The sequence below is a fragment of the Cebus imitator genome, unplaced genomic scaffold (assembly GCF_001604975.1).
Source record: "Cebus imitator isolate Cc_AM_T3 unplaced genomic scaffold, Cebus_imitator-1.0 Scaffold28, whole genome shotgun sequence".
NCBI classification, from domain to species: Eukaryota; Metazoa; Chordata; class Mammalia; order Primates; family Cebidae; genus Cebus; species Cebus imitator.
Window position 1 is genome coordinate 10,673,043 of NW_016107343.1, and position 21,990 is coordinate 10,695,032.

At 44.6% G+C, this 21,990-nt stretch overlaps 1 protein-coding gene across 1 annotated transcript; it reads right to left on the reverse strand.

The window, feature by feature from the left end:
* Positions 1 to 6,977: 6,977 nt before the first annotated feature.
* BSX (brain specific homeobox) lies at positions 6,978 to 11,285 on the reverse strand. The gene is made up of 3 exons (XM_017523257.2): positions 10,865 to 11,285; positions 8,689 to 8,885; positions 6,978 to 7,381 (listed from the first exon to the last, which is right to left on the reverse strand). The coding sequence occupies exons 1-3, from the start codon at positions 11,124 to 11,126 to the stop codon at positions 7,142 to 7,144; spliced, it is 699 nt and encodes a 232-aa protein (XP_017378746.1). The 5' UTR covers positions 11,127 to 11,285; the 3' UTR covers positions 6,978 to 7,141.
* Between the last annotated feature and the right edge of the window lie 10,705 nt (positions 11,286 to 21,990).

Sequence of the window (21,990 nt, forward strand, 5' to 3'; positions counted from 1 at the left end):
CACTCTTCTATCCTATACCCGTTGTTTTCCACAGCCTAGCTCCAATCCCAGGTCAAGCACTGAGGAGAAATAGACTATTTAGCCATTCTTTAACTTCTAGCTTGAATTTGATAACTATACTTAATTATCCATTATCTATAGCCATGGAGATGAGGGTGACAATAGGTGTTAGAAATATTCAGCTAATGCCCAAAGATTATATTAGTCAATATTTTTAAACAAATCTTATTCTTATCGTAAAGAGATATTCATCATGTCTCTTTTTTGAGACAGAGTCTTGCTCTGTTGCCCAGGCTGGAGTGCAGCAGCGAGATCTTGGCTCACTGCAACCTCCACCTCCCGGGTTCAATCAATTCTCCCTCCTCAGCCTCCCAAGTAGCTGGGATTACAGGCGTGCACCACCACTTCTGGCTAATTTTTGTATTTTTAGTAGAGACAGAGTTTCACCATGTTGGCCAGACTGGTCTCAAACTCCTGACCTCAAGTGATCCACCTACCTCAGCCTCCCAAAGTGCTAGGATTACAGGCATGAGCCACCACACCTGGATCATCATATCTTTTTTTAAGCTAAAATGTTCTGTAAAAACTTCAGCAGAAGTCATGCCTTTTCCCTGATAGATTACATACTGGAATCATAGGCAAGTCTTTATCACTTAAGAGGGTTCCCATGAATTTGAATTCTAATTTCCCTCCCAACAGAGCATTATGTCTGTCACCAAATAGGGTAACAGAAACCCCGGGGCTGGATGAGGTAAAGGGGGAGAAAAGGACCCTTCTAAAGGAAACATCCTCAGTGAAGGCCCTGAATCCTATTTCATTCAGGGCTTACACATCCTCTCTTAGCCCAAGAGGTAGAACAATGACAGACAAAGAGAAAATAAGATGAAGTTATCTTAAAAAATAAAATATATTGAAAGAGACAAAATTCCTTTGTAATGATGTGATGAGGCCCAAGACTAATACCTTTTAATAAGCCATGTTGTTAACAGTTGTAGTCCTATGATGTTTGGAACAAATCACGTTTGTCACTGGTATCATATTCAGATCTATATTGTAATTCACTGTCTTCCTCTAGCCCTTTTCATACAAGATCTCACAGTAGGTACTTTCATAGTTCTTATCTCTTCCCCTCACCATTCTAAACTGATTCATAGGGCACGCACCTCATTTTTTCAGATGCCAAATTAGAGAAATAATGTTATAATTGATAAAGTAAAATAAGAATTTAAGCATCAGCAGGGCACAGTGGCTCATGCCTGTAATCACAGCACTTTGTGAGGCAGAGGCAGGTGGATCACTTGAGGCCAATAATTAGAGACCAGCCTGGCCAACATGGTGAAACTCCGTCTCTATCAAAAATACAAAAATTAGGGCCAGGCATGGTGGCTCACACCTGTAATCCCAACACTTTGGGAGGCCCAGGCAGGTGGATTACCTGAGGTCAGGAGTTCGAGAGCAATGTGGCCAACATGGTGAAACTCTGTCTCTACTAAAAATACAAAAATTAGCCAGAAGTGGTGAAACCCAGTCTCTACTAAAAATATAAAACACACACACACACACACACACACACACACACACGCCAGGCATAGTGTTGTGTGCCTGTGATCCCAGCTACTTGGGAGGCTGAGGCATGAGAATTGCTTGAACCTGGGAAGCAGAGGTTGTAGTGAGCCAAGATTGCACCACTGCACTTTAGCCTCTGCGACAGAGTGAGACTCTGTCTCAAAAAAATAAAATAAGCTGGGCATGGTGTCACACACCTCTAATCCCAGCTACTCGGGAGCTGAGGCTTGAGAATCATCAGAACCCAGGAGGCAGAGGTTGCAGTGAGCCAAGGTTGCATCACTGCCCTCTAGCCTGGGTGACCAAGTGAGACTGTGTCCCCCCCCCCCAAAAAAAAAAAAGAACTTACCCTCTAAGCCAAGCCATCCATCATGCTAAATCTGATGTGGTTACCTGACACTATAAAGAGAGTAATAAGAGAAGGCTCGTGGAATTCTTTTAAATGAAATCATGGAGGAAAGATTATCAGGGTACACACTGGGAATTCTCAGAGAACAGGTATAAATAAAACAGAAAAGAAATGTGTCGTTGGGAGGGGAGTTACAACCAGAAAATATAATAAGAAAGAAAACACAAGAACCATACTGAATTTTCAACTCACTCCTAAATATGATTGGAATTATCTCTGATCATTAGATGCATTAATTCCGTAACTTGCCTGACTAACAGGCTGTATGACTTCAGACAAGTCAATGTCTCTGTCAGTTGCCTCATCTCTAACTAAAAGAGATCTGGTCAAAATTTTTATAGTAGGGAAATGTAGAAATTTAAGATAGCTAAGAGATCATCTAGCTCATCCTATTGGTTATAGGAATATTTTCTAAATAGAGCTTAAATAAAATAGGGCCAAAGGATTTAGTTCCTTCAGGAAAGCTCATTCAACTTTCAGATGGCTCTTAATCAGAAGGTTTTCCAAAAGTCGATCTAAGAGTTTACTAGATAATTTCTAGCTACAGTGTTAAAAATTTATATATAAAATTGCTACGAAAATCTTCTCCGCAGGCTACAATGACAATAGCCCCACAATCCTTTTATCACAACATGAATAATTGTAAGGTATAATAATTAACGTTGGCTTCTAGTCTTAATTTCGCCACTGTTTATGTGACATTAGCAAAGCACTCCCCACTATATCTGGGCCTTAATTTCTCCAATTTATGAAATGAAGGGCTTAGATTTTGTCAAATGTCTCTTTTAACGCTGACAATTGCTTCCTGACTGTATCTTTGTCCGTGACTTAGTGGAATGTCACTTTGTTCTCACTGACTTCCTTGAATGAGATGTTGAAAATTCTTTAATAAATATCCTTTTTCTCTCTTTGTTGTTTCCCTTAAAACTTCTAATTGCTGTGGATATATGTGTTTAAATTAAAGCATAGAAACTGAAATCTTTTTGAGCTTAAAAAAAATTAATAACTTCCAGAAAAAAGATGAGGATCTTAACAGAAAGAACCGTACAGGATATCTAGCCCAATCTCCCACTAATGGAGAAATCCATAATAGAGAATCCCTTATGTTTTGTCTTCCAGCCTTTGGAATTTCTAGTGAAAAGATACTCAGTGTTTTGTGGACTTGTCCTGTTCTAATGATGTACAGCACAGTGCCTGTCCTCAAATGTTGTTCCAGAATCTGCTTTTCTGGAACCACCCACTGATTCTGGTTCTATCACCTGTTAGCATGGTAGAATAGATATACCTCTTCATGCTTAATAGCTACATAACCATTCAAATACAACTACCATAGCTGAAGCTCCTTCCCCACTTCTCCCCCAAAGCTTTGCTCCTCTAAGCTAAAAAGCTCACACTTCTTTATTTGTTGTTTTCCACACCCTTTACTATCCAGGTTCCTGTGTACTGGGTGAGTTTTAGCTTGTCAATATTCTCTTTAAAACATGATGCCAAAAATATATAAAATATGTCAATTAACTTGTTATGCTTCACATATATTGAACCCAATCCAGGAAGACCAGGGAGTCACTGCTTCAACTAAATATGTTTAATGCACAATTCTCTTAGCACCAGAAAGCATTCTGCTTGCACTGTGCCTTCACGTCTCTCTCTATCTAATTATCAAATACATCGATGAAAGCCAGCCCTCTATCTTTGGAAGCAGTGTCATGGACTCCAGTTCGGCATTTCTTAGTGCTACCATCAGCTAAAACTGGGCTGCATGCTATGTTGTCCATTTCTTATGTTTTCACATCATGTGAGCAGAAATATTATCAGGAACCCCTCTCTGAGAATCTATGAAATAAAGTCCGTCATAAACAGTGCATTCCAACAAGTACAGAACAAATTATTTATGATATGTGAGATTAGATCTAAAATGACTTCCCCACCTTGGGTATTTTGTGATGTTTTTGCTTCTTCAAAATTAGACCTCTGAATGTCTTCCTTTAGTATATCATAATAAACATAGTTTCACCAGATGCTTACCACCAGTGAAACTGAGTTGAGGCAAAAGCCTGGGTTATTCAGACAAAATACTTTTTCAGCTTACGGAAGCTTTGATCCGTATTGAAAGCCAAAACCAAAAAGTGCTGCCATGTTACATTAAATTGAGACTAAATTGTGTCTATCCTCTACCACTATCACTAACTCACTGTATAAAAATAAAAATAAATAAAACTAGGAGAACTTTACTATTGGATTGTTTGCCATCAATTTCAGGGAATTTTTTTGATGAGAAAACTGTGCCATAGTTGGTGTGGCTGGCGCCACAGTGCTCACCTCTTCCCTTGCTAACTAATCCACCAAGAAACCACCACAGGGGAGGACCAGGGCAGGGAGGAATGAGTGTCTTCTTAACTAGTCCCTGAGCTCCAGGACTCATCCTGCCTCCAATCAGGCAGAGCTGTGCATATATTGACAGCTTTCCTATTTACCTGCTTTTCTAAGTGAAAAGGTCATGAAATACACCCAATCCACTTCTGTTAGACTCAGAACAAGCCCTTGACAAGATGTTGTGAAAGCAGAAGACAGAAATATCTGGTACTTTTGAGTTTGGGTTCACCATCTAATTTAAACACACACAAACACACACACACACACACACACACACACACACACACACACCCCACACACTCTTTTGCCCAAATACAGTTTTTCTACTCACTTTAGATTCTTTCAAACTCCTGTTTAGTAGTTGTTCTTCCTGGGATTAGAAGAATTCGATTTGTCCCTTGGCTCCATAATCTTGTGTAATAGTATCCCTATACACAAGGGATACACAATTTCCCTTCCAAGTTACCAAGAGCATTCTCAGTCACAAATCACTTTTTTTCCCCCACCAAGTCTTTGTTCTTATTGCAAAGCATTTGCCAAAATCTTCTGTCTTAAAACAGTAGTGTCATTATCTGAACAAGGGAAGCAGAGAGAAATCTGAGCATAGATTTGTTTTTAATAGCCACAATCTTTAGTTTGTGTAATCTAAAGAAATGAGAGAGGTGTTCTTATAAAGCGACGGAGACAAAATGCCGATCAATGCATTGTTACCAAGAAAAATAAATAAACTGCATGAGAAAAGAAGTGAACAAGGAGTCAGAGGAGACATTTTTTATCCTTCCTTGGCTGTTACCTAGTCCCGATTTCATGAGTAAATCCTTAAATCTTGCTAAGCCTCAATTTCCTCATCGATGAAGGGGAAAAATACCCATGTCATCTGTGACTCACAAGATCATTGATTGATTATAGAGCACTTTGGAAAATCTATAAGGCTATATACAATGCTTATGTTTTAAAAGCAATAATTTTGCCTCCTAAGCGATGCACTTGGATAAGCTGTCACTCTGACACTTACCTTTACCTGGAATGTTTCCCCAACAAGCCTATTGCAGAAAAATGAAAAGGCCTCCTGCTGCATTCATGGAAGTATAGAACTTAGACCTAAAATGATCTTTAGGATTCACCCCCATATGGGAGGAAAAAAAAAAAGGGATTAGCCCATGCTCACACCCACTGTGGTTTATATAATTATTATTAATCTTTAGAACCCAAGGGTCAGGATTCCACCCAGTCCTACTCATTCTTTTCCAGCCTTCCTGGGCTCACTTACCTAAAGACACAAGAAGAAGCAACAAGAATCGGAAGGTAAGAGTGCCTCTGGCTCAGCTGCTATATTTGATATGTGTACTGAGTGTGTAGGGTTGTCACACAATCCGGTAGTATAGTTTCAAACTCCAAATATCAATACATACGTCTCTGTCCCTTCAGCATTTCAGGGTCACAAAATACCAGACCACTTTTCCATGTAGATAGAACTCAAGACTATTATTCAAACGATTAGAAACATAAAAATTGGAGTGAGAAGGAGGGAATCTGTTAATGAAAGGTTATTCTCAAGTTCATTTCTGCAGGGACTAGGAAACTGCCCAGGGCAGAGGGGAGAGGGCGTACCCGTAGGAGAACCCGGTAACAAACCATTCCCCGAAACGCCTGATCATTCCCAGTTTTGCCCGGCAAGCCTTTCATTATCTAAGAGACTGCAAACCCAGAAAAAGAACAAGAGACCTCCCAGGGGAAAAGCAGAGGGGTAAAGCGCAAAGCCAATCAGACTCCCGCCCCATCTAGTTCCCAAACAGGTGCACGCCCGGAAAGCCTTTAACCTTAATCGTAAGGCTATTAAGCGTATTCCCCTTTGGCCTTCATCTTGATAAAATGCCATATTTCCTAAAATGCACTGAGAATGAGTATTTCCACACACAACCCAAGAAACAATCACTCTTAAAATATCAGTAGCCCGTGAAACGTGGAAACGTTGCCCGACAGGATCGCAACAAGTTCGGGAAGCAAAAATTACTCCAGGGGTTTTCCGTGCCCAAGTTACCCTCCCCGCGCACGCTGGCGCGGCGCAGTACGCGGGAGGTAGGGCGTAAGGGGCGTCTGCGTCTGGGGGCCACAAGCTCAGAGAGGGTGCCAGGAGGCAGAACCGCGAGCTCCTGGGGAGAACAGGGACGAAAGAGGCTGGAATCGCCGCCCAGAGAAGGAGGGAGCGCCTTAGTATTTGAGTCAGAGATGGGGCTTGGCGGATGGGGGATGGGGCGAGTGGGAGGTTAGTGACGAGCAGCGCAATAGTCTGTCCTGACACTGGACGTTTTAGAGATCAGATTGTGATTCTATCTGGATCCCGGCGGAACGGAGGCCCCAGAGACCTGGTCCCTTTGCAGCCAAACGGACTGCCCAAGAAAGGGCAAGGAGTTGGTGTGGAGAGGAACAGAGCTGGGGGCAAGTGGCTGAGAGGCGAGGGAGAAAGGGGTCTATGAGCGCAGAAAACAGCCGAGAGCCCAATTTCCAGCCTGGGACGCGGTACTGGGCTGGTCCCCGACGCCAAGGACTACGGACGGACGCAAGAAAATGAGCACGGCTGTGACGGGAGGACCAGAGGGAAGGCGGGATGCCCGGCCGCGGGCCGTGCTGGCTCCGCACGGGCCTGGTGGACAGATGGGTTTTGTCCGTCTTCCAGAAACGGATCTCCGAGGCTCGCCGAGAGACTAGAGTTTGAGTCTTCCGGTCCAGGAGGGAACCGCGCTCTGCCCAGCAGTCTCCTCCCCTGCCTACTACCCTCTCCAGCCTGGTGGCTCAGAGCACGTGCGGCCCTGAGCCCAGCTCCCCCTCGTCTCCAATGTCCACCTCGTCCTCCGGCTCGGTCAGCACGAAGGGGCCGGCGGGCAGGCTCAGCCGAGCCTCGGTGGCGGCGACCTCTGAGCCACGGGAACTACCCTCGGGACTTTCTGGCCCGTCTGTTGCTTTGGGTTCGTCTTGGCTTTTCCGCAGTTGCTTTTTATGCTTCATCCGCCGGTTCTGGAACCACGTTTTCACCTGATTTCGGAGAGATAAAAATAAAATCACGTCATTCCTCCAAATTAAGCGATTGCTGGGATTTAGGAAAATGGGTCGCAGTCTATCGATGAAGTATCCAAGAGCAGTGATAGCCTCAACTGCTCGTAAGTTATCGCCTTAGGCCGAATGAGAATCAGTCTAAAGCTTTTAGGAGTGACTGTCCAAAAATAATGATGAGGATTAACATGGGTAGTTAGCAGTTACGCATGTTGTTATTAATTAGAACTACTAGTAGTAAGTGCTGCGTGGGCAAGTCTTTTTACGCTCAGCTGTTGTTCCTCTGATTTGAGACATCTAACCACCTGATCAGCAAGACTCCTGCACGGGAAGATGAGAATTGAATCTCCTAGTTCTCATCAGAGAGAAAATCAGACCAGACCCGGGCTTGGCAGAGCTAATGATTTCACAGCAAGACGCGTTCCGGGTAGAGACTATGAAAGATGGGGAGGAGATGACGGAGTTTTGAGGTTGCAGGAAGATAAAACCGTTCGTCTAGTCGGGACAGGGAGGGAGCTTAAACCGTAGTGTGTGTGTTGGGGTTGGAGCGGGGGTGCATGTGAACATTGGCCAGTGTGAAAGAGATTGAATTAAGAAGGGGGAAAAAATTTCCTTGTGTGGGTTTCTCTCAGGACAAGAACTCGCCTAAACTCTTACCATTTACCTCTGACCCGGGGTTCCATGCCTGGCCGAGAGGAGTCAGGAAGGCATAGGAATGAGAGTTCTTAACTCGGAGGTGATGATCAGAGTCACCTGAGGAGTGTTTCCTTCCTCTCCAGAGTCCCTCTCGAGAAATTTTGCTCGGGTAAGTATGATGTGAGGTTTTGAGTTTTTTCTTGTTGTTGTTGTTTTGAGACGGAGTCTCACTCTGTCACCCAGGCTGGGGTGCAGTGAAGCGATCTCGGCTCACTGCAACCTCCACCTCCCCGGTTCAAGCGATTCTCCTGCCTCAGCCTCCCGAGTAGCTGGGACTACCGGCGCCCATCACCAAGCCCGGCTAATTTTTGTATTTTTAGTAGAGACGGGGTTTCACCATATTGGCCAGGCTGGTCTTGAACTCCTGACCTCGTGATCCGCCCGCCTCGGCCTCCCAAAGTGCTAAGATTACAGGCATGAGCCACCGCACCCGATCGGGTAACAGTACTTTTAAGAAGGCTCTTGGGAAAGGCCTAGAGTAAGCGGCAGCGGGGTCTATTCCTCCTGGAACTCCACAATGTCTCGAAGGTATTAAAAGTTGAAGGGAGAGAGGAACGAAGCAGAGATCAGGGCCTCCCTCTCCTCCCGCGCACCTGCGTCTCGGACAGGCTGAGGGCCGTGGCCAGCTCCACTCGCTCTGGCGTGGACAGGTAGCGCTGGATCTCGAACCTCTTCTCCAAGCCCGAGAGCTGCGAGTCAGAGAAAACCGTGCGGGCTTTGCGGCGGCGGCAGTGCTTCCCCGGCAGCTCCGCGTGCTGGGGGTGCGGGAACAGCGCTGGGACGGGCATCCCTGCAAAGAGAAGAGCAACCAAGTGGGCAGAGCCGGGGTCGCCGGAGAGCAACTTCCGCTCGGCTCCCCACCCCTCCTCTAGTCCCCAGTGCCTCCCTCCGCCGCTCACCTCCACCAGTCTCTTGCTCTCCCCAAAGCCCCTCAAGCCTTTCTCTCAGAAATCCAGGGCAGAGGGGGCAAAAAAGAAAAAGAAAGAAAGAAAGAAAGAAAGCCGCAAGAATAGCGCTTGGAGATCTTTATCTGGAAGGCCATCTAGAAATACAAACAACAAACAGTAAATAAAACAGAAAAGAAAATCGGAAGATAGATCCGGAGGCCGTTTAAAAATGTCTTCTTGGAGAGACTTCCGTAGGCTCGGAGTCTTCAGTTGCGCCTGGCGAAGTTTTTTTGCAAATGTCAAATGGCCCAGGAGCACTCCTGTCCCCAGCCCCCACCGTATCCTCCCAGACGCCTGATGACATTCAGTGCTGTTCTGGGGCCAGTAGATGCGTGGAATAATCTTGCCTCCAAACCTCAGTGAAAAACACCTTTCTGTTTCCCAAGCCACCCCCATATCCCTGCAGCCAAAGGGAGCCGAGCAAAACTGCCTTATCCAGAGAAGCCCCAGACGGGAATAGAGTAACATTTCCCACCTCTCACGTCTCCTTGTCTGTTTCAGGGCGCCGGGCTGGGTACCTCACTATCTAATCTGGTCCTCATTCTTTTTCTCATTCTTTCCCTCTGACTCCAAGCCCAGCGAAGCAGAAGAGTTGAGGCGCTTTTCCCTGGCCGGGTCCGGGGAACTTGTCTTTCCTGACCTTTGAAGGTTTGACTCTGTCTGAGACGCACCAAGCAGACAGAAGCTGCCACAAGCAACATCGGCCAATCCCAGGGAAAATAAACAAACATAACAACAAGTAATGCTGGTACCGCGGGCTTTGGCCACTGCGATATCGGTGGACCACCGGTGCAGCCGAGAATAGACTGTCACCGGCGGGTAGTGAAGCCAGTGCACAGAGTCTGGGTTTTACCACCTTACAAACACTTTTGGCTTTGTTCTGGATTCCAGCGCCCACAAACTGCCTCCTGTCTTACCCCCAGCCCCGGCACTGACCATGGTTGCTTCCACCTCGGAGGCATGAATCTGGATTCAACGAATTATTCTATTCTGGCTGGATTGAAAACGCCAGAGAAAAAACCATGGATGTGGCCTTTCCAAGGGAGACAGAAAAAAATCTGGGTGTTTCCCCCACATCCTCCTGTCCCAAACAGACTTTGATAGTCCCTGCTTTTTGCCAGGCCAGAGAAATCAAAATACTTTGGCACCCGGCTCCAGCGACGCTGGCAGCTGGAGCAGAGGAGGGCATCCCAGACTAACATTGTGAGTTAAATGCTAGATATTGAGGGTGAGGAGGGTTAAAGAGCTGTATTTCTCTACCCGCTTTTTTCCCCTCACCCTTTCTAATCCAGGCTAGCCCAAACCTTTCGTTCTCAGAGAATCCCAAACCTTCATTCCCAGCAGTATCTGCAAATGCTCAGTGTCTGAAAAAGAGAGCTGGCCTGGCCAGAGTTCTTCAAGCTTCTGTGCAGGAAAAGTTGTGTCCATGGGATGGGATGGTCAAGGGTCTCCCTCTGAGAGGGGAAAGGCAGAGAATCGGGATTGAGAGATAGACCAAAGTGGCCAGGAAGATCACGAGCAGGGAGACTGAGCACTGCCCACCAAGAGTACTGTCAAGCCCAAAAGGCTGCCTTTTGACCAGGCACACATCCTCCGCTATAAAGAGTGTGGCGGGATCACGAATCAACCTCGTGGGCTGGCATGCCTCTAGGGAGCTTCACAGGCCGTCAGCCATATCCCCAGCCTTCCACTGTCACTTAGAGAAGAAAGCCACCAAGCTAGGCAGAGCCAGTCTGGCCTTTCCATGGCTCCGTCACAGGCTTAGGGTCTGTGCTAGAAGGGCTGCTCTCTCACTGCCCATACCTTGAGGCCTGTTACTTACCCGAGGTGGTGAGGAAATAAGGGTGGTGGTGGTCTCCCTTATGCAGAGGGTGATGGGCGTGAGGAGCCAAGAGGGTGGGTGTGGGCATGAGGGGGTAGCCATAGTCTAGCAGAGGCACCCGAGAGGCCAGAGAGCTGGTGAAATGGTCTGGGGCCACCTCCCTCAGCGGCTTGGGCTTGTGCAGCAGGATGTCCTCGATGAAGAAGGATGTGGGCCTCTGAGAAGACGCCGGGTGTAGAGGAGAGGTGAAGTTGAGATTCATCTTGAGCGGAGCACCTGCCACAGGGCAAGGGCCGGGACGAAGTGGAGGACGCAGGCAGCGTCGCTGCAAGCCTGCTCGAAAGTCGGCAACCACCCTTAAAGGCTTGAATCTTCGCTGCTCTCTCCCGGGCCTTGGCCACCCCGGGCGCTGGAGAGGTAAGAAGACAAGCTCCTGGGTAGGTTGGGTCTCTGGATTGGAAAATTGGCAGCTTGGAGAGGGGAGCCGGGAGCCGGGAGAGCCAATGGCAAGGCTGCCAGAGGCAGAGGGGAGGGTGCGGGGGGCTCGGGGCGGGGCGGGGAGCTGTCCGCGGTGCTGAATACCACCGGCCAAGCCTGGGAACAACAGAGCCCACAGGGCTCTTGTTCTTACCAGGTTTCTCGACCTCAATTTCTGCCCCGTCACTGCAGAGGCTGCTTTGTTCCCAGTCGTTTTTTTAAAAAGAAAGCTAAAAGGAAAAAGTCTCTGTGGTCCGGTAAACTCCTCTTTACAGAGAAGGCACTAAAAAGGCCCCAAAGCCATAGGGATAAAGCACTTATTTAGGTATTTCGGCCTGGGTGTTAAGAGTTTCCATAATTTTGGTGGCAAAAGGAGAAGGGAGGAAGTGAGGAGAAAGAATATTTGATACTTCAAATTGCTAGGTTCTACTTAAGTTTATGGCTGAGGGATTACTGGATTATTAAAGTAAAGAAAGAAAATGATGGTCATCAAAACCGTCTTTGCCTCAGTTATAGGCAGTGGGCAGGAGGAGGGTTATGTCTACATTTGTCAAGTTATTTGGTCTGTGTAAATATGTCCAGAGCCATCTCTTAGTGCCATCCTCCATGTCCCCTCAAATTTTCTTTACTTTCTTGTCATTTCACTCACACAGTTTGTTATTTCTGCTGTTACTTTTTTCATCCCTAGCCCCCCAAAATAATTGTACTAGGTTTTTGTTTCCCATTCCTTTTCCCAGCCTCTTTCCTTTCATTTCCATCCCTTCCATCTTTTGCTTTTTTTCTGTCTGTCTTTTTCTAATCTGTTACATTCATTTCCTTGGAGTCAATTTGCTAAAATTAGGGTGATCATCTACAACACAGCAGGGGTAATTTCAGCTCGCATCTCCGAAAATTGCTCTAATTATTGATGTTAAACTCAGGGAAATTAAAAGAAGCCACTTCCCTCCCATCTCCCCATTTTTTAAGCTCTAATTTATTGAAATCTAGTCATCATCACAATTCCAATCACTACTGCTAATAGTAAAAGTGTTTTAATAGAGACTGAGTCCTCACAACCCATGCTATTAGATAATTAGAGGAGGTGTTAGAAAGCCAAGTGCTAATCCTGGGGCGCATGGGTAGGATTTCATCTGATCTAGCAGGTAGAACAAATTAATTACCAAAATCAATTAGGCCCCAAACTACAGTGCACCAGGAAGTGGGAGCATTCTATTTCATACGGATGAAGAGATTGAGAGAAAGGAGGAAGGGATGTTGGCAAGACTTTAAAATAAGATCTTGGCAAGTAGGTATCTAAATGAAATCAGAATGCTTTGACCTGAAGTCCAAAATGTGATTTAAAAAAAAATTATAATAGTAGTAAAAACTGAAGAGACCCGATTTGGTGGCTCATGTCTGTAGTCCTAGAATGTCTGTAGTCTTAGTACTTTGAGAGGCCAAGGCGGGAGGATTGCTTGCACCCAGGAGTTCGAAACCACCCTGGGCAATATAGTAAGGCCCCATCTCTATTAAAAAGAAAGAAAAAGAACTGAAGACCTGAAAGCAGGTGGCTGTGGAGAGGAAGACAATAGACTTTTCAGAGTCCTTCCCTACCACTAAACTCTGGCCCATCCTCCTCAGGGCTGGAGAGAGACGGAGTAGACCGGTGAGGAGGCGCCGAGGCTGTGGTCCACATACAGACGTCCACGTCCACCCCCGCTTCCATTGTGAGCTTACCGCATCGGGAGAGTGGAAATCAAGCCGTTTTGTCTCCCCACCCTACAGGCCAAGTGGCTGTCGAGGGCTGAACGAGTGTACAGCCAGAGTGTGGCCTGGGCCTGCGCGCTTCCTACACTCCAGCCCCACACAGAGCGCAGATTTGCCCCTAGCCTTGGGGGCGGGATTTTAGCTTCATTCTAGGGAGGGGGCCACCTTCTGCCGCAGAAGCAGAAGTGATTATTGAATGTCCTTTTGAGAGCAGGGGCAGTAAAAACGTCTTCCAGTGACGGTTACCTTTGAGCCAAGGCACTACAAATCCTCCCTCAGAACTTACACACCTCTCAAGAGTGTTTGCGGGACTGGGGAGGGAACGGGGTGGGGAGGCTGTGTAGACCGCCTAATCCGTCCTTATCCTCCCCTTGTTTCGTAAGCCTTGGACTCAGCATCCTGCTTTCCCCCAAAGCTAAGATAATCTCCCCAGGCACTGCTCTCAGGCGGAGAAGCCGGGGACGATGAGGGGCGGGGCGGCTCCTGGCGCCCCCTTTTCTAACCCCGCTCCCGGGGTGACCAGCCAGCCCGAAGCCGGTGCTGCTGCCGGAGAGGGACTCGGGGCCCAGCCGCCCCGCCTCTGCCGGGGCCCCAGGAGGAATCTAAGAAAGGAGAGACGGAGGGAGGAAACAGATTCGCTTCAGGAAGGGGCAGGACCTCCAGGACCGAAGGCGTTTTCTTTTCCTTTCCCTTTCAGCGGCACTGGGAAACAAAGCTCCGAGGCTGAGGGAACACCGCGGGCGGCCAGGACAGGAGGAGGCCCTGGGTGCTGGGGGAGGGGGAATAGGGCCTGCGAAGTGAAGGGGATTTCTCAGGGCCGCCGCCTTCTCCGCCTTCTCCGGGGGTGCCCAAAGGAAGAGCCGCAGGGACTCGCCGCAGGCGGGCTGCGGGTTCTGGTGCCAGAGCGCAGGGGCGGGCTGTGCGGGCGCGTCTGGTCCTCCAAAGGTTTCTGATCCTGTCTGGGCCCCGCAGTCCCTTAAAGCTGTGTCCCAAATCCTCCGGGAGATAGCGAGGCCCAGGAAGCTGGAAAGTTTCTCTGCGGTGTGGGGCTCCTGAGCAGAAACACGCGGGGGATTGCCGGGGTTGCAGAAACTTTGGCTGGAGGCGGTGGCAAGCTCGCCTTACTTCCGCGGCGGGGTTAGGGAGGCCCCTCTGAGAGTCAGTGTTCGTATTCAATCTGGTATCTTCTTGTGGCAGGAAACGCGCACCAAAGCCAGCGGCATCACCTTCCTGCCTCCTGAAACGCTAACTCCCACCCCACCCACCAGCAGCAGGCCCCAGGGCTGCCCAGGGAGGGAGTAAATTTTTAGACATTTTTAGACAGCTTGTAAAGGTTGTCTGGGGCAGGAGACAGGGACAGAGAAACAATTTTCTCTTTTAAAAGCAGAGATGTTACATTGCCTGGTTTATCTATAAAGTCTACACCAGTGCTGTCCAATAAAAATATAATGCAAGCCACACTGGTAATTTTAAATTTTCTACTAATCATATTTTTTAAAAAGCAGGAAGTCACATTTAAAAAGTAGGAGAAAACAGGTGAAATAGTAACGTGTTTCACTGAACCCCAGCATATCAAAAATATGATTTAACATGCAATCAATATAAATATTATTAATGACATTTTTGCATTCCTTTTTCATACTAAATCTTCTAAATCCAGTGTGTATTTTACACTTTCCACACATCTCAGATTCGTCATATTTCAGGTGCGTAATAGCCACACATGGCTGGTGGCTGCTCTGTTGCACAGCACTTTTAGTCAGTTGCCGTAGTCCCCGCTACCCTCTCAAATGTCCATAGATACACACGGAAAATGGAAATCAGTTGCTGAAACTAGCCTAGGACACTCTCCAGGCTTGCCCTTCATCCATTCATTATATTAGATTATTCTAAGTATTCATCGAGCACCTACTATATGCCAGGCTCCTTGCCACACATCTTCCCAAGCTCTCCCCAAGTCTTAGGAGATTAAGTAAATGCACCTAAATTATACTTACTTTTGGTTCTTACTTGACTAGAATCTGTCACCCAGGCCAGCAGCCTGTATCTCTCTGCAAAGCGGACACATAAAGCCCAGATCCTGCACAGTGCCCAGAGTAAAGAAATAAAGATCAAATGAAACCACCTCCCCAAAAGTACTCCTGTTTGTAGTTTCAGCTGAAGAATTATTAAAGAAAGAAAAAAACATGCTTTTCAGAGAGCTAATAATTAAACAGTCCCTCTCTCTTTCATGTCAGCCTCAGCTAAAACGGTTATCTGAGCTGGGACTTAGTTTCCCAAAAAGATAACTCTATTGATGATCAAAGGAAGAGACTGGTTCCATTAGCCAAGTTGCCTATACCATGGCCTTCAAAATAAAGGGAGAAATGTATTTTAGAAGTATCTGAGTAACACACTTTACTCATAACATTTTGTATTATATTGCTTGTTGTGTGTTGCAACTTACCTTCTATCTGAGTACTTTATTTTAAGCACTACCAAAGTGGATGACATGTCTACAAAAAGAAAGGGACTTGCTGGCTGCTTCTGACAAATGCATCTTCAAAAATAATGTGTTTGCAGTGGAAATGAGGGTGTGAACCCACAAGAGAACAACATGCTTAAGGATGTGGTATTCAAATCAAAGTGTTCTTAATGTAAGGAGGACTAAATCCATCCAATTTGCTCCTTTAGGTTGTGTCAGTCTATAGGGTCAAAAACTCATTTTATTTCTCTTGAAGTTCTCTATTCTGCCTCTGATAGCTCAATTCAAAACACGTTTCATGAAGTGATAAAGAGAAAAGAAGTCCTTTGAAGTATGAGAAAATCTATGTTTTTTTTTAATCCTCAAAAAGATATGTGGTGGAATAAGAATGCTCTTTCATCAGTCTTTTGCTAGTATTCCACCAGTTTCTCCATTGGATCTCAAAAGAATAGCCAAATATATTACTGGGAAGAAAATCCAGTAAGGTAACAAACATGCTTTTTGAATATTCTTTTCTTCTATTCTATACCATTCAAATTCTATGAACAGATTTAAAATAAAGTTAGACACAACAAACTTCAAACAATTATACCAAATTAATATGCATAGTTTTGAAAATAAAAGGACATGAGAGCTATTACCATCATATGTTGAGAGTATCTGGTGTTAGAGATTATAAGACCCTTTCAAACTGTATCATGAGGTACGGAGATGAGCTTCTAAACACTTCTCAAAAGAGCTTTGTGTGTAGAGCTAAATATTAGGTATATTTTGCTGTTTTGTTTGAAGATATTTTTCATGAAGCCAATTGATTTTTATCTTCTAACTCACATTGATAATGCAATCAAGTTATGAACAAAAAAATGGAGGGTACAAATATTGTCACTCTAAAGGGATCATAATGTATTTGTCTTACAATGATCAACTGATAAAAAACCTTAAAAGGAAACAGAGGCCAGGCGCAGTGGTTCACGCCTGTAATCCCAACACTTTGGGAGGCTGAGGCAGGTGGACCACCAGGTCTCGGGATAGGCCAACATAGTGAAACCTGATCTCTATTAAAAATACAAAAATCAGCTGAGCATGGTGGTGTGTCCCTGTAATCCCAGCTACTCAGGAAGCTGAGGCAGGAAAATCGCTGGAACCAGGGAGTCAGAGGTTGCAGTGAGCAGAGATGGCTCCATTGCACTCCAGCCTGGTGACAGAGTGAGACTCTGTCTCAAAAAAGAAAAAAAAAGAAAGAAACAGAAGGAAAAAATATTGAAAAAATAATTTTAAGCAAATTAAAATAGGAAAGAGCGTTCCATGTATAAAATAAAAGCTTAGAATAAAAGAAAACATTGATAAAATTAACATTATTAATTTTTTAAAATTCTGTATGGCAAAAATTATTTCAACCAAAATAAATAAGAGAATAAACTGGGAAAAAGTATTTGCAGTGCATTACAAACACAAGGGTAATTTGATATATATAAAAAGTTTCTACAAATCAACCAGGTAAAAACTGAAGAACATGATTTTAAATGGGCAAAGGATAAGAAGAAACAGTTCACAAAAAAGAAACTATAAGTGACTCTTTAATATTTGAAAAGATGCAGATAATAAAACTAACACAAATTTAACTTCACTGTGAGAACATCTTTCATCTATAGAATTAAAAAACCAAAAAATCTAATTATCCACTCTGTAAATCTGTGGAGAAAGAATAACTCTCACATATTGATGCAAAGAATATAAATTTGCACAACCTCTATGGGGAACAATTTGATAATGTCTATGAAAATTACAAATGCACATTGAAATTTATGCAACATATATACTTTGCACATCACAGCTAAATTATACACACTCAAAAGAGGAGATTTCAGAGATATTAAGCAAAAAAAGCAAAATACAGAAAGGTAATATTTCTGAAGTGGGAGAAAATAACACACATTTGATTGTGTATGCATACCACTGGAAGGAAACATAAGAAACTCACAACATTAGTTATCTCTAGAGTCTAAAGCGTTGGGCACTTGATGAGAAGGAAATTCTTTTCCCCTGTATACCCTTTCAAGTACAAGTCATGTAAATGTAATATTTATTTGTAAATAAATAATATTAAATTTTTAAACACTGAAACATTGAAACACGATGGGAAAAAGAATGATTTTGCTTCAGTATAAAAACGTCCAAATCAAATTCACTAAATTTTTAAATTATGACTTTAGCTTTTCTCCATAAGTTACTGAGCCCAAATTGTACATAGTTCTGTTTGACATTTGCCCATGAGGGACATCAAACTTTTATTTCTCAGTAAAGATTATGCAACTGTTGTTTACTTTTTTTTTTTTTTTTTTTTGAGACCAAGTCTGTCTCTGTTGCCCAGGCGGAAGTGTAGTGGCGTGATGTCAGCTCACTGCAACCTCTGCCTCCCAGGTTCAAGCTGTTCTCATGTCTCAGCCTCCTGAGTAGCTGGGACTACAGGCATGTGCCACCATACCAACTAATTTTTGTATTTTTAGTAGAGATGGGGTTTCTCTATGTTGGCCAGGCTGGTCTCGAGCTCCTGACCTCAGGTGATCCACCCACCTCAGCCTCCCAAAGTGCTGGGGATTACAGGAGTGAGCCTACCTAAAGAAAAATCTTTAAAGAATGCTGCCAGGCACAGTGGCTCATGCCTGTAATCCCAGCACTTTGGGATGCTGAGGCAGGCGGATCCTGAAGTGAGGAGTTTGAGACCATCCTGATCAACATGGTAAAATCCTGTCTCCACTAAAAATACAAAAATTAGCCGGATGTGGAGGTGCTTGCCTGTAATCCCAATTACTCAGGAGGCTGAGACAGGAGAATCTCTTGAAACAGAGAAGCAGAGGGCGCAGTGAGCCGAGATCGCACCACGGCACTCCAGCCTGGGTGACAGAGCGAGACTCCGTCTCTAAAAAAAAAGAAGAAAAAAAAAAAGAAAAAAGAATGATTTTCACTATTATGACGAGGCTTTTTAAATGAGGTAGAGTTCTTGCATTTACATTATACATCAAATATTTTGCTCTGCCTTCTTATTTGAGTATCATCACTTTTCTATTTTTACAGATAACGAAGTAGGGGAATCACTTAGGTAGAGTCGTGAGCTCGAGATTACACAGTTGGTATGCCAGGATTTGAACTCAGGTTCATCTGACCTCAGAGTTCATATTTTGTTCATTCCACACATCATTTTTTTAAAAAATAAACAAATAAAGCAAGAATCAAGTTTGGTTATTTCTCCTCTTGAAAGCAACTTGAAACTACAGCCTTTGATTCAAGAGGCCAGTTTCCCCAATTCTTCTTCTTCTCATTGGATGGTTTTGTAAACTCATATCATGACTCGCACTAACTAGAACCTAAATACCAGAAAGGTTGTTTTTAGGTTTCACTTTGGAATGTGTGTGTGTGTGTGTACATATATTTGGAATAGGTGTGTGTGTGGTGTGTGTGCGTATATGTGTGTGTGTGTGTGTGTGTGTGTACATACATGTATATACCAAAGTCAAAACCTCAAGATATCCTTTCTACTCACACAGATACACACACGTGTCTATCTATCTATCATCTATCTATCTATCTATCTATCATCTACCTATCCTTACCATTTTACATCAATGTGATGAGGACAGTATATATTACCAGTGGTGAATAGAACCAAGTCTGGAGTCGCCGCTAAGTTAGAGATCTGTCTCCATCACCATGATATACTAGCTATCTGACCTTGAAAATGTTAACCTTTCTAAGCCCTGTTGTCCTCATTTGTAAAATGAATATAATAACATTTCTTATCTCGTAGGATAGTTTTGAGAAGTAATTGAGGTGATGTATGTAAAGCATTTTGCGCAGCACCTGGCACACAGCCAATGCTCAATAAGTAGCACTGCTGCTGTTGCTGCTGCTGCTGGTGCTGATAGTGGTGATGCTGGTAGTAGTGGTGGTGGTGGTGATGGTAGTGATGGTATGGTGATGGTGATGTTGGCGGTGGTGATGGTGGTGGTGGTGGTGATGGTTTTGGCTGTGATGGTGGTAGTACTGGTGGTAGTGGTGATGGTAGTGATGGTAATGATGGTGATGGTGATGTTGGTGGTGGTGATGTTGGTGGTGGCGATGGTGGTGGTGGTGATGGTTTTGGCCGTGATGGTGGTTGTAGCAGTGGTGGTGATGGTGGCCTGACTAACCAATAAAAACCAGCCAAATGATCAATACTGAAACTCTAGAGCTACCATGGACATGAATGATTAATGAATCTAACATAATGTTGCTATATATAATTCTTGAAAGAGTCATGGAAAGAAAAAAAGTACTGAGAAGGAGGTGATAAGCAATAAGGAGTGTTTCCTGGCTAGGAGTGCGGAATCTCTACTCGGCTCTAGAAGATAGCTTAAAGATGACTTTAAACACCTTCCTAGGCCGGGCGAGGTGACTCGCACCTGTAATCCCAGCACTTTGGGAAGCCGAGGCCGAAAGTTCAAGACCAACCTGGCCAACATGGCAAAACCCCATCTCTACTAAAAATACACAAAAGCCAGGCATAGTGGTTTACACTTGTATTCCCAGCACTTTGGGAGGCCGAGGTGAATGGATCACCTGAGGTCACGAGTTCAAGACCAGCCTTGCCAACACGATAAAACCCCTTCCTCTACTAAAAATACAGAAAAATTAGCCAGGCATGGTGATGCATGCCTGTAGTCCCAGCTACTCGGGAGGCTGAGGCAGTAGAATCTCCTGAGCCCTGGAAGTGGAGGTTGCAGTGAGCTGAGATCACACCACTGCACTCCAGCTTAGGTGACGAAGTGAGACTCTGTCTCAAAAAAAAAAAAAAAATTAGCCAGTCATGGTGGTGGGCACCTGCAATCCCAGCTACTCGGGTAAGGCAGGAGAATTTCTTGAACCTGGGAAGCGGAGTCTGCAGTGAGCCGAGATTGTGTCATTGCACTCCAGCCTGGTGACTAGTGAAACTCCATCTCAAAACAAACAAACAAACAAAAAAAGAAACACATCTTCCTATTGGATGACTGCAATTTTTGTGTTTCTACTTTTCCTCAGCCAGAGGTAGAAAACATTAGGTTAGAAAATACTTGAAGATCAGTGCCAAGTCTGTTTTCTTCTGGGTGTGTGGGAGACAGGAAACTAATCAGGCAAAGACCATTTATTGAGTGTCAACCATGCACTAAGCTCTCCATGAAGTGGTTTGGAGAGATAAGGAGGAGAAGTACAGGGAACAAGTAAACACAGGAAAAGTAGAAGGCTTACATTACCTGTGAATACATACACACACAACCCTAAATCCACGCAGCCAGAAATGCAAAACAAAGAAATAAACAAACTAGGGCTTCTCTGTGCATTTAACTCAATCAGTAAAATAATTCATCACTAAAGTGATACAGACTCAGTTGTCTTTGTAATTCAGATAAGAAATGAATGATAGTGGAAAATGGTGAATCCAAGAGCTCTATGCTTTATGTACTCATATCTGCAAACGTTCATTAAACATGTACTTTTGTGAGTATGCACTTGGAGTTTTTTTTCTCACAAGTGTATATTTTGCTTCCACATTTAGGTCAATGGTTTAATTTTATCTACTGTTTTAATATTTTCCAATACGCAATATTGAACTCTCTCAAAATTGACAAGTAAATATATCTGGGATTGACTGCAGTAGTATTTGACAGTCTCAGGTAAAAGAATAATTTAGTGTTGGTTGCCAGATCTTTCTCTGTTGGTTTGAAAGTGAGCAGCTCCTCGGGATAGTGTGGCAGTACCCTATGTTGCTATTTTTTTTTAATACTACGTGGTTTTATGGAGTAAAGGAGAAACAATGGGCTGGCCGGGCGCGGTGGCTCACGCCTGTAATCCCAGTACTTTGGGAGGCCGAGGCGGGTGGATCACGAGGTCAAGAGATCAAGACTATCCTGGTCAACATGGTGAAACCCCGTCTCTACTAAAAATACAAAAAATTAGCTGGGCATGGTGGCACATGCCTGTAATCCCAGCTACTCAGGAGGCTGAGGCAGGGGAATTGCCTGAACCCAGGACGCGGAGGTTGCGGTGAGCCGAGATTGCGCCATTGCACTCCAGCCTGGGTAACAAGAGTGAAACTCCGTCTAAAAAAAAAAAAAAAAAAAAACAATGGGCTGGCAAATGTAGGAAAAGCTCTTCAAAACTGAGCTAAAATATGACTTCCATTTTGTATTCTGGAGTATTAACCTTTCAAAGCTCAATTTTTACTAGTTGCCTTCATATGTCTTCTTCCTGCAAAGAACTTCCCTATCACCTTTCCTTCTACGTAGATAACTTCCATCCAAATCTAGGTCCACTTTATTCCCTTCTTCCTTGGAAAATGACTCCTGCCCACAGTATTTCATCACCATAGTATTAGCAAATGGACAACTCACTGGGTTTTTGGTGTAGGCTAAATACTGTATTGATA